Below are 13,573 nucleotides of genomic sequence, written 5' to 3'. Positions count from 1 at the left end.
GTTTGTCATACCCATGGTATACGGTCTGATATACCATGGCTGTCAGCACATCAGCATTCAGGGCTCAAACCACCCAGTTTCTATTATAGATTGTATTATTATTTCATGAATCTGACTATATTTTGACTAGTATTTTTGTCATTAGTTTACATTGTTCTGCTAAAAGAGCAGAGTAAATTGTACTGCCAAATATGGTATGGTTGCTGTAACATTGACCTTGACCAAAAAATACTTTAACAGCTGCTGTTTATGGTTGCTGGCTGAACAGCAACAGCATACAGTACTGTGCAGCCAGCCTGTCCTTAACTCACCCCTCTTGCCACTCCCCTCCTTTCCCCTCAGCGCCCTCAACCATTGGTTGCCCTCCTGTGAATCACATACTAGCAGCTAAACAACTGCCAGGGGTAATACTGGCCCAGGTCCTGCATGGCTAAACCTAAATCAGGCCTGAACTTGATCCAAGGTCGTCCCTCGTCTTTCCCTTATCACAAACTTTGACGGTTCGCATTTTCTCACTCTCTCTTGGTCACACTATTTCAGCCTTTTGCATGGCCTCTCTGTATCTCACTCTCTCTAGGGATGTTTTACTCTTCACTGTGAAAGCAACTCTTCATTAAGATCCCTCCTTCTTGTATAAACTGACCCAAAGTTGACCTGTCTGCATTCCAATGGCTCCCTCTTTCTGTCACTGTGGAGTTTTCTGTGAAGGTGGAATAGAGAAGATTATTAAAGAGAGTTTTCAGGAGCCTCAAATATAGGGTCTGTGAAATATGTTTTACAGTGCAACCCTAGTCCTGGTCCAATCTGCCAGTAGCATCACATGCTTTCTCAGATTGTTTACTTGCACTAGTTTAGTCTCTCTCGGTCTAAACTCTCACCCGCCTCCTCCCTGCCTCTATCCCTCCGCCTTCTCTCACTCGCCTTTCCTGGTCAGTGTGATTGTTTGTTGGCGAAAAGATCCAAGAGTGAGACACAGTGACAGTGCGCCAGAGCAAAGTGAAGAGGGGCTGCTCTTATTTGTCCGTCTTTTTTTCCTAAAGGTCCACTCTCAGCACAACTGTGAGTAGCTGAAGGCTTCCGAACTTCTGGGGTCTAACAGGACTGGCTATTTGGGTCAGGTAGAGGCGGGTGGGGCAGTCATTTAGACCCTTTACTTGGGTCAGGAGCGGGCATGCAGAGTTAAGTGAACTCTAACACAGATTCTGCAGACAGACTTCTAGAATACAAAAATGTTTTCAAATGCGCAACAGGCATGATCATTGGTAACATACCAACTCAGGCTGTTGTGGGAGGGAAAGTGAAAGGGATTGTGTTAATAGCATGCAGTGCTGTATTTGGTAACAAATAATTGTCATATCTCTCAATGCCTTTTGAGATGATGCATTAGGGCATTGGGGCATATGTGTCAACTCAAGACTTCACAAGTTAAATTTGTAAACATCTCCACAACAGAAGACAGACACAACTCCATATTTGGACATCAATTCACACTGTACTCCTTGATAATATGTCTGCACAATATAGTTTCTTTGTGCATTTTATAGAGAACAACACTCAAAAGTTATGTCAAACTCTTTTGCATAAAGGTCTCATAAAGTGGGTAATGTAATGGATGTGTCTGTGTGACAGTCCACCAAACTGTGTGTGGAGGTCATTAAGGACGTGGCGACATGGTTGCTGATGTTGACCAACTGCCAGTTTCCACCATTTTTATTGGCTTCAGTATGTGTGTGTGTGTGTGTGTGTGTGTGTGTGTGTGTGTGTGTGTGTGTGTGTGTGTGTGTGTGTGTGTGTGTGTGTGTGTGTGTGTGTGTGTGTGTGTGTGTGTGTGTGTGTGTGTGTGTGTGCGTGTGTGTGTGTGTGTGTGTGAAAGAGAGGGAGAGAGAGAGAGTGAGCAACAGTCACCTTGCCATTCATGCTAATAGAGCTTATCTGAATCTGAGAGAGATAGAGAGACCATATTAGACTCTGCAATACAAACAAATTAGCTTAGGGGTATGATATGATGAAAGCCAGGTCTACACAGGGTGTTCTAAAGCTAGCTAGCTTCAGTTAGCTTCACATTCCAGCGCAGGCTTAATCCGCTCGTCCGCTTGCCGCAAAAGATGCCCACATACTAAGTTTGGTTTGCTCCTGGCAGAACTCAGCTAGGTGAAACTCAAGCATACTCAAAGAACTTCGCTTGAAAAATACTCTTGAGACGCTGTAGCAACAACATAGCCAGAATTAATCTAAATCTGAAATTAATTGTAACATTTTTTTTTGCCTAGGAGGTCTTAGTCACGCAATTTTACATCTAACTTATTGTTTGTTGCAGTATTACTCAGGTGAGAAAAAGTGCATGAAAACTAGTTGTCTTGTTAAATGACAAGAAACACTTAATTGAAGAATCCCATCCATAGTTCCCACTCCTAATAGAAGTAGTACTGTTGACCAATCACTGACGAAGGGGCCTAGACTTCAGCTACTGAATTTTGACTTGCCTCAAGAAAAACTGTTTTGACTGGGAAGCCTGCGAAAGGCTTAACTCTAACAGTCTTGTAACTGCATGTACATGTCACACATGGCTAGTCAAATGCCAAACTCTTCATTGAGACAATGCTGAAACATCAATCCACGGGCGAGTCAGAGCCACATTTTAATTTGTGTTGAAATCAAAATGAAAGAAAAGTTATCTTGCAAACTCAGCAGGCTATGGTGTGAAATAGGCTTTCAGAAGCGCTGTCTTTCTTTTATTACATATCGTTAATGCCTTCTTTGTACTTTGATGTGCTCTTAGGGATCGGACCCTTTTTTCAATTTCCGCCTTCAATGACATACCCAAATCTAACAGCCAGTAGCTCAAGACCTGAAACAAGCATATGCATATTCTTGATATCATTTGAAAGGAAACACTTTGAAGTTTGTGGAAATGTGAAATTAATGTAGAAGAATATAACACATTAGATCTGGTAAAAGACAATACAAACCAAAAAACATCAGTTTAAAAAAAAATGTTTCGTTCCATAGTCTCAAATACAAGAGAAAGGCCATACATTGAGATAGGATTCAAGTTGTAATTTAGATGTTGTCCACAGGATTGCAGCAGTGTGTGTGCAAAGTGTGCAGACTGATCCAGTAAAGAAGTACATCACTACACTATATTTATGTCAAGCCTGCCAGGAGTTTGCCCAAATGTGCATTTTTTTTGCCCAAATTATTGCATTTCGAGCAACAAATATCACGGTTTAGGGACACCGATTCTGTAGAGGTTAATACACAATAACATTTTTCCCCCACTCTTATGATAAAATAATTTTATTACAAAAGTTTTACTGTGCATGAAGTTTAAAATGCATTCTGTCATTACTAAATGTGCAATGTGATAGAAATATATACAGATGAAGAAATTGTTTACAGATTATTTCACTTATAATTCACTGTATCTTTATTCCAGTGGGTCAGAAGTTGACTGTGCTTTCAAACAGCTTGGAAAATTCCAGAAAATTATGTTATAGCTTTAGAAGCTTCTGATTGGCTAATTGACGTAATTTGAGTCAATTGGAGGTGTACCTGTGGATGTATTTCAAGGCCTACCTTCAACTCAGTGCCTCTTTGCTTGACATCATGGGAAAATCCAAAGAAATCAGCCAAGACCTCAGAAAAAAATTGTAGACCTCCACAAGTCTGGTTCATCCTTGGGAGCAATTTCCAAACGCCTGAAAGTACCACATTCATCTGTACAAACATTAGTACGCAAGTATAAACACCATGGGACCACGCAGCTGTCATACCGCTCAGGAAGGAGACGCGTTATGTCTCCTAGAGATTAATGTAGTTTTGTGAGAAAAGTGCAAATCAATCCCAGAACAACAGCAAAGGACCTTGTGAAGATGCTGGAGGAAACAGGTGCAAAAGTATCTATATTCACAGTAAAACGAGTCCTATATCAAAGTAACCTGAAATGCCGCTCAGCAAGGAAGAAGCCACTGCTCCAAAACCGCCATAAAAAAAGCCAGACTAAGGTTTGCAAATGCACATGGGGACAAAGATCGTACTTTTTGGACAAATGTCCTCTGGTCTGATGAAACAAAAATAGAACCGTTTTGCCATAATGACCATCGTTATGTTTGGAGGAATAAGGGGGAGGCTTGCAAGCCGAAGAACACCATCCCAACCGTGAAGCACGGGGGTGGCAGCATTGTGTTGTGGGGGTGCTTTGCTGCAGGAGGGACTGGTGCACTTCACAAAATAGATGGCATCATGAGGATGGAAAATTATGTGGCTGTATTGAAGCAATCTCAAGACATCAGTCAGGAAGTTAAAGCTTGGTCGCAAATGGGTCTTCCAAATGGACAATGACCCCAAGCATACTTCCAAAGTTGTGGCAAAATGGCTTAAGGACAACAAAGTCAAGGTATTGGAGTGGCCATCACAAAGCCCTGACCTCAAGCCTATAGAAAATTTTTGGGCAAACTGAAAAAGCCTGTGCGAGCAAGGAGGCCTACAAACCTGACTCAGTTACACTAGCTCTGTCAGGAGGAATGGGCCAAAATTCACCCAGATTATTGTGGGAAGCTTGTGGAAGGCTACCCGAAATGTTTGACCCAAGTTAAACAATTTACAGGCAATGCTACCAAATACTAATTGAGTGTATGTAAACATCTGACCCACTGGGAATGTGATGATTATTCTGACATTTCACATTCTTAAAACGAAGTGGTGATCCTAACTGACTTAAGACAGGGAATCTTTACTAGGATTAAATGTCAGGAATTGTGAAACTGAGTTCAAATGTATTTGGCTAAGGTGTATATAAACTTACGACTTCAACTGTATATAATAAAACAAATACGCAAATACGCAAATGAAGGGGATGAGGGGGAGGGAATATGATTTAATTGGTCCTCAACTTGCAGCTCAGGCACTTCATTCAGGATAAATGGAGTTAGCCCTGATTTAGCCTGCCCTGGAGCAAATTAGTTCTGAAGGCGTTGTTTCCATAGAAATGTACCTGGCTTAAAGGTGTGCCACTTTCGTGGTGTCGGTTATCTAAAGTTAAACTCAGAGTTGACTAAAGTTATCTTGGTAACTCCTCAAACTTGTTTCGTAGTATACCCCTCTGATCGAGTTTACTGTAAGCCTGGAAATGGGGTCTAAAGTGTAATTAACTGTAGGTGTCCAAACAAAGCCTGGATTTTAATTTCATCCAAGGCCCCTTACGGCACCATAACAAGACCTTTAAACCCACCTACCATAAATAACAAATTGGTGCCAAGCAACTTCATGGTCTCTCTCCAAAGAGTCCATTATCAAATCAAGGGTAATGAGACTTTAAAATATTCACACAACTCACTAGACAATAAAACACTATTATTTTTGTGATTTTAAATTAAATAAGTTTATTAAATCTATTTTAAAGGCAACAAGCCAGTTGTGCATGTAACTTCTGTCATTTGTTTACATTAAGTTTAGATGTGGCTAGCCCATAGCCAAGGGAAGTAGGCTGCAGCACCCCCTGATAAATCAGGAGTTGAGTTCCAAGGGAGACAATGGGGTGAGGGTGAGTGCCAGTGGGGTGAGCAGTATTCCAGTAGCTCTGGACGTGAATTGGGTGATAGTGAGGATGAATTGTGTAGGGAGGAAGGTGTGGAGAAGGCTTCTATGTCCGAACCTCGCAATGGGGGTCATGAAGGAGTGACATGTTTGGAGAAAGTGGACCCCTGCCTTCTGGCTGATCCATATGTGGTGTCTGGTTGGGTGGAGAAGAGATTGGGGACTGTTTCTGCCGTCCAGAGAAAGCAGGCGCTCCGCATCACGCGACTAGGGACAAGAACTGTGAATTGCTTTGCTCTCCGGAGCAGGTCGCTGTTGAAAGTAGTGATAACAGGGGTGGCATTAAGTGCTGAGGAGGGTGAACTGAAATTGAAGATTCCCGGTGTCTGGGACCCCCATTTGGTGCAACGCAGACCCGGTGGAGAGCGTGGTGAAACAGAGAAGACACTGTCTGTTCTGCTGAGTTTTGATGACAGCTTTTGTCCCGAACCAATTACAGTGTTTTAAATGCCGAGCTTATAGTCATGTTGCAGCAGTGTGTATGAGGGAGATTCCTAGACGTGAGAAGTGTGCAGGAGGGTATGAGACAAAGGAATGTGTAGTATCAGTGGAAAAAGTTGTGTGTGTTCACTGTAGGGGTACCCATGGTCCTGGAGATCAGAAGTGTCTGGTGAGAGAATGACAGGTTGAGGTTGCCAGGATCAGAGTAGTGCAGAAGGTGTCGTATGCTGAGGTAGTGAAGAGAGTAGTAGAGGAAGATGGGTCCAGGGTGAAGGATCCTGAGAGGATCCCTGTGAGTAAGCCAAGGCCAATAGAGAATTATAGGAATAATGTGCTTCAGTAAGGTTGGTTTATTAGCTTTAATAGCCTTAGTTTTCAGCTGTACCTCAAAAATGGAACATAAATCACAGAAAGTACATGTTGTGGTGGCAGTTGCCGAGAATGACTTGGGTGTACACGATTTTACTGCAGAAGACTTACAAGATGTGTTGAACGATAGTGTCCCATCCTCCCAGGCTGTTGGCATGCTGTAGTATCAGATAGGACTAAGTAGTGGAATAGTGGTGAGGTTTTAATGGGTGTAGGGTTAGTCGGTAGGGCAATTTTTCTTCCATTTTCCTTTTCCCTTCCCTTTTTGTGTCACGGTGTTATTTTTTCTATAGTTTGCCACCCTTACAGTAGGTGGCGGCATGCACCTTTAACGCTTGTTTGCAGATGCCATAATACCATAGAAGAAGAAGGTGAGCCTGTGCTTTTTGGCTGTAATGTCTTAGCCTATGGATTTGAAATAACGTTTATGTCACATGCGCCGAATACAACACCTTACGGTGAAATGCTTACCTATAAGCCCTTAACCAACATTGCAGTTAAGAAAAATAAAGAGTTCAGAAAATATATATTACTAAATAATAATAAAATTAAAAGTAACAATAAAATAACAATAACAGGACTATATACTGGGGGTACCAGTACCAAGTCAATGTGTGGGGGTACAGGTCAGTTGAAATAATTGAGGTAATATGTAGATGTAGGTAGGGGTAAGGGGTAAAGTGACTATGCATTGATAATAAACAGCGAGAAGCAGCAGCGTAAAAAAGGGGTGGGGGGGGGGGTCAATGCAAATAGTCCGGGTAGCCATTTGATTAACTGTTCAGCAGTCTTATGGCTTTGGGGTAGAAGCTTTTGGACCTAGACTTGGCGCTCTGGTACCGCTTGTCGTGCCATAGCAGAGAGAAAAGTCTATGACTAGGGTGGCTGGAGTCTATTAACATTTTTAGGGGCTTCCGCTGGCACCGCCTGGTATAGAGGTCCTGGATGGCAGGAAGCTTGGCCCCAGTGATGTACGCACTACCCTCTGTAGCTCCTTGCAGTCAGATGCAGAGTAGTTGACATATCAGGAAGGGATTCTCTCATTAGTGCAGCTGTATAACTTTTTGAGGATCGGAGGACTCACACCAAATCTTGCTCTGCTTTTGCAAATAGCCTTTGAAGTTCCTATTTCATCAGTAACCATTTTTTTTAACGTCATGGTGCAGAGGGGAAGTTTTGGGTTATTGTTAAAATACCTAGTCACCATGAGAGGGAGTGTCTCCAGCGTTACTGGTCAGTTCAGAACATATATATTTTGACGGGGGATAAATCTTGTTCTGTCTCTGTTCCTCACCTGTCTTTCAGATGCTTCACCTGACAACAGGACGTGTGGGGTGCTTGCTTTCCAAGCAAGCGGTGGTGGCACTGACGAGCAGTGGTGCAAGGATGTCAAGCCATGGCCACCACGGTACTATTCTTTGATCAGCTAATTTATTGCATTTACACATTTTCCCATGGTGCAGAGCAAAAAATACACCGTTTTATAATGCTATTCTACACTTTTTGTCATGGACCAGATGTTTTTTTTCATTGGCGTTTAATAGCTCATCTCAACATTTGTCCACATTTTGTCATGAATATTGCAGCTTTAAAGCTTATTTCCTGCAATTCTACACATTTTGCTATCATATGCTATCTGGAGGCCCCCAGTCCTCAAGTGGGGCCAGAAATCCCCTCAAAAAATGAATATGGGGGCCCCGTGGCACATGCCTTGCGTCGCTGTTTCGTAATCCGTCCCTGCTTTACCACCCAGCGTAATCTTCTTCTCTGAGGTCCATTATCTCACGTCAGATAGCATGATGGCCGTCTGCACTGATCTGATTTTGTTGAGGGACAAGCGCCACGGAGGAGTGACACCATCTGACGTAAGACAATGCTCTGAGGTCTATAAACCTCTAAACTAGAGGTTGACTGATTAATCGGAATGGCCGATTAATTAGGGCCGATTTCAAGTTTTCATTGCAATCGGAAATCTGTATTTTTGGACACCAATTTTTTTTTTTACACCTTTATTTATTCTTTATTTAACTAGGCAAGTCAGTTAAGAACAACATTCTTATTTTCAAAGATGGCCTAGGAACGGTGGGTTAACTGCCTTGTTCAGGGGCAGAACAACAGATTTTTACCTTGTCAGCTCAGGGGATTCAATCCTGCAACCTTACAGTTAACTAGTCCAACGCTCTAACCACCTGATTACATTGCACTCCACGAGGAGACTGTCTGTTACGTGGATGCAGTAAGCCAAGGTAAGTTGCTAGCTAGCATTAAACTTATCTTATAAAAAACAATCAATCAATCATAATCACTAGGTAACTACACATGGTTGATGATATTACTAGTTAATCTAGCGTGTCCTGCGTTGCATATAATCGTTGTGGTGCTTATCGTTGCTCCAATGTGTACCTAACCATAAACATCAATGCCTTTCTTAAAATCAATACACAGAAGTATATATTTTTAAACCTGCATATTTAGCTAAAAGAAATCCAGGTTAGCAGGCAATATTAACCAGGTGAAATTGTGTCACTTCTCTTGTGTTCATTGCACGCAGAATCAGTGTATATGCAACAGTTTGGGCTGCCTAATTTACCAGAATTTTACTTAATTATGACATAACATTGAATAGTTGTGCAATGTAACAGGAATATTTAGACTTGTGGATGCCACCCATTAGATAAAATATGGAACGGTTCCGTATTTCACTGAAAGAATAAACGTCTTGTTTTCGAGATGATAGTTTCCGGATTCGACCATATTAATGATCTAAGGCTCGTATTTCTGTGTGTTATCATGTTATAACTAAGTCTATAATTTGATAGAGCAGTCTGACTGAGCGATGGTAGGCAGCAGCAGGCTCATAAGCATTCATTCAAACAGCACTTACTTGTGTTTGCCTGCAGCTGTTTATGACTTCAAGCCTATCAACTCCCGAGATTAGGCTGGTGTAACCGATGTGAAATGGCTAGCTAGTTAGCGGGGTGCGCGCTAATAGTGTTTCAAACGTCACTCGCTCTGAGACTTGGAGTGGTTGTTTCCCTTGCTCTGCATGGGTAACGCTGCTTCGAGGGTGGCTGTTGTCGTTGTGTTCCTGGTTCGAGCCCAGGGAGGAGAGAGGAGAAGGACGAAACCTATACTGTTACTGGCAATACTAAAGTGCCTATAAGAACATCCAATAGTCAAAGGTTAATGAAATACAAATGGTATAGAGAGAAATAGTACTATAATTCCAATAATAACTACAACCTAAAACTTCTTACCTGGGAATATTGAAAACTCATGTTAAAAGGAACCACCAGCTTTCATATGTTCTCATGTTCTGAGCAAGGAACTTAAATGTTAGCTTTCTTACATGGTACATATTGCACTTTTACTTTCTTCTCCAACACTTTGTGTTTGCATTATTTAAACCAAATTGAACATTTCATTATTTATTTGAGGCTAAATTGATTTTATTGATTTATTATATTAAGTTAAAATAAGTGTTAATTCAGTATTGTTGTAATTGTCATTATTACAAATAAATGTGTCAAAAAAATCAGCCGATTAATCGTTATCGTTTTTTTTGTTGGTCCCCCAATAATCGGTATCGGCGTTGAAAAATCATAATCAGTCGACCTCTACTCTAAACCCCACCTTACCACCACTCCCTTTACCTCAACCTCCCCTTCACTTGACTTATCTCGTGTCCTATATATTCATGTACTGTAGAGGTGTCCGACTCAGTGGACATGTCACAGCCAATGTACTGGGATCGTCTGGACACCCCTCTGCCAGACAGACCATGGAAGGATGTCCTCGATTCTACGGATAAGAGCCTGAAACAGAAGGAGAAGGGTCCCTGGACTGCGCTGTCCAAGGAGGAGAAAATCGCCTGTAAGCCACTCCCTCTCTCATTCCTTCTCATGTCACAGCCTTCAATTCTGCTATTCTTAATATATCTCCTTCTGTATCCCAGTGTACAGGCTGAAGTTCAACCACACCTATCCTGAGATGAAGATGCCGTCCCATGAGTGGAAGACTGTGATTGGTGGGATGTTCATCTTCTTTGGCATCACTGGTCTGGTGGTCTTTTGGCAGGGCCACTATGGTAAGATTTCTCATGGTTGATTGCTAAAATTGCTAGACTTCCTAAAGCCATTATTAAACTTGCTGTTCTTTTTCTCTTGTGTGTCCCACAGTGTACCCACCCCAACCTCATACCTTTGGTGAGGAGTGGCAGGCTAAGCAGATCCAGAGGATGCTGGATATGCGGATCAACCCAATCGAGGGCTTCTCTGCCCAGTGGGACTACAAGAACAAACAATGGAAGTAAAGGGAGGGAATAGACCACTGCCTGAAGGAGGAATGGTTCGACTTGACACCTTGAGCCTCTCTTCAGCCGCCATAACAGCAATCCAGCCATCTGAATCCATTCTCTTACTATTTAATAAATAACTACAAACTGGTTGTTTCCTTCTCTCTTGTGAGATGTGTCATTGCCTTGGTGGTCTTGACACATTCAACACTAACAAAGGAATTTCTACTCCAAAATGGTCCACCGTATTCAATGTATAAAACACAACAAAAATATTAAATCAATCCTTGTACCTTTGTTTTCACTCCCTAAAAATCAGTCCCAAAATTGCAGAGAATATTAGCATTTTCTGTAGAAAACTATTAAAAAGTCTAGGAGTGAAGATGGATGGTAAACAAGGGTCCTGTGTGGCTCAGTCGGTAGAGCATGGCGCTTGCAACGCCAAGCGTCGTGGGTTCGTTTCCCACTGGGGCCACCCATATGCAAAAGTAGTGGCCCCAGCCGACTTGTAAGTCGCTTTGGACAAAAGCGTCTGCTAAATGGGATATATAAACAAGTGAAAGATCATGTATGTCCGGACGCTCTGAGCAGCTTTAATACAGGCAAGGGACGCTATTAAATTAACATTTATGTGAATGTTCTCCTACAGGAACAAGTCATGGATTTTTTAGAGTCTCTCAATGAATGTCTTCTGGCCTTTCCCCTTATCCCTCCCAAAGCACCAAAATAAAATGCCAGTGTCCTCTCCATGTTCCAAATTGGTCGCTGCATGTAAATCTAAGACATTACATTGGAATCATAAGACATAGAAACAGACTATACACCATGGAGTTCCTTGTTTTTTCTCTAAAATCAAATCACATTTTATTGGTCACATAAGAGGATTAGCAGATGTTATTGCAGGTGCAACAGTGCTGTAATAGCTAACAATTTCACAACACATCTAAAGTAAAGGAATTAAGAATACATAAATACTTGGATGAGCAATGTTGGAGCGGCATAGACTAAAATGAAGTAGAATAGAATACAGTATATACACATATGAGCTGAATAATGCAAAATATGTAAACATGTAACGCAAAAAAAAACTATTACTTACAAAAACACAATGCAAAGACGAAATTTAAGACCGTTTGAAGAGACTTTACACCAAATATCGTAACATTTTAAAGTAAATGTTACTCAGCGATAATACCATTTTAATTATTATTTAACCGACTTTAACCCAGTTGCAGCCGATAGTATTTTTCAGTTCCAACACGTTTCTGGCGCCCTTCTACCGTTACACGGGTGTTTGCTGCGCGCTCGCTCTCGAAAACCCAATTAGCTTTGCCCATGACTGGCTGTTTGAACTCCAATTCCGACACTGTGTTAGAAAAGACAACAATCATCGCTGCGAAAAGCTTTTTGAAACATATGTCCCTTATCTTCCATATGAGCGAGAAATAATCTTTCAATAAAAAAAATACACTTACTGTAAAGTTAGACTTACGCAGAACCACACGTTGTGTGCCTCCAGTTGACCAACTACACTTCCCCCCCAGATCAAAGTCTACATTGAGACCGAAGGGGGCAAGGGTCTTTAAATTAAGGATCCAGGCAGCCTCTCGTTTTAACAATAAATCGTAGAGGTCACCCCCTCTCCTAGGGAGGGTGACATGTTCGATGCCAATATAGCGTAGGGACGAAATAGTAGGGACGAAATAGAGTGATGTGCTTCCAAAAAGTGGGACGCAACTGGGTAAATTGAGTTTTTGGACCTTATGGTGCTTCGATGCTCCGAGATTCGTACTTTTAATTCGTTATTTCTTTTACCCACATTTTTACCACAAGGACAAGTTATAAGATAAATACCTGCCTTAGTGGAGCACGTGATAACACCTTTGATTGGGATCTGTTTCCCTGTTTGGGGGTGTTTGAAGGATCTACATTTATAAGTACCATTGCATTGAGCACAGCCATTACACGTGTAGTTTCCATCCAGTTGGGGCGCAAATAGGCGTTGTGCAGGGATATCTTGGTGTGGTAAATCAGAGTTTACCAATTGATCTCAGATTTCTGCCTCGCGAGAATATGACCAAGGGAGAGTCCGAAAACACATTACCAATACTATCATCGGATCTTAGAATGGGCCAATGTTTGTGAACGATTCCTTTAATTTGCTCAGCACTTTGAATAACGGGTAGTTAGAACGCAAGAATGCTTCTTTTTTCGAGACTGACCTTGAAAATGGTCATGTTTTGAATTTGCTCAATGGCAGTATTAATCTGACCATTTTTGTACCCCCTCTCCTTGAATTTTCTTTGCCATTTGTAAATCCACTCACGACTCGTAGCTGTATAGTCCGTTTGTTTGTGTTGTTGGCGAGCTTAATGTTCTGGTCGGTAGCGTGCTAGTACTCCCTCGAATGACTGCTGGCATCGTCATGGAAAGGGGCATGACTGAAGACATACAATATTATGTTATTCTAAGTAGTGAGAACACTAGGAAGCAGACTATTTTGAAAAGTAATCTTTAGACATGTGGTACTTTTCTTAAATGTAGTTTTGTAATTTACTAAAACAAATCAGAGAACAAGAAAATTGCGTTTGAAAAAGGTCAAGTTTTCGCTGTGAGCCAATGGGGTAACCTTGGTAACCACATGTTGTTTCCCCCACAGGTGAACAGGGTTGCGAAATTCTATCTAATACCGACAGGGTCTATACTACACTGCTCAACAAAAATAAAGGGAACACTAAAATAACACATCCTAGATCTGAATGAATGAAATATTCTTATTAAATACTTTTTTCTTTACATAGTTGAATGTGCTGACAACAAAATCACACAAAAATGATCAATGGAAATCAAATTTATCAACCCATGGAGGTCTGG

At 41.5% G+C, this 13,573-nt stretch overlaps 1 protein-coding gene across 1 annotated transcript; it reads left to right on the top strand.

The window, feature by feature from the left end:
• The first annotated feature begins 878 nt into the window (after nucleotides 1-878).
• LOC135504431 (cytochrome c oxidase subunit 4 isoform 2, mitochondrial-like) lies at nucleotides 879-10,849 on the top strand. Its single transcript, XM_064923033.1, has 5 exons — nucleotides 879-1,059; nucleotides 7,711-7,813; nucleotides 10,114-10,278; nucleotides 10,361-10,492; nucleotides 10,584-10,849. Exons 2-5 carry the CDS (start codon nucleotides 7,711-7,713, stop codon nucleotides 10,715-10,717), a joined length of 534 nt encoding a protein of 177 aa, XP_064779105.1. The 5' UTR covers nucleotides 879-1,059; the 3' UTR covers nucleotides 10,718-10,849.
• Nucleotides 10,850-13,573: the final 2,724 nt, after the last annotated feature.

The sequence above is a fragment of the Oncorhynchus masou genome, chromosome 18 (assembly GCF_036934945.1).
Source record: "Oncorhynchus masou masou isolate Uvic2021 chromosome 18, UVic_Omas_1.1, whole genome shotgun sequence".
Lineage (NCBI taxonomy): Eukaryota > Metazoa > Chordata > Actinopteri > Salmoniformes > Salmonidae > Oncorhynchus > Oncorhynchus masou.
This window is presented reverse-complemented; position numbering and strand designations above follow the sequence as displayed.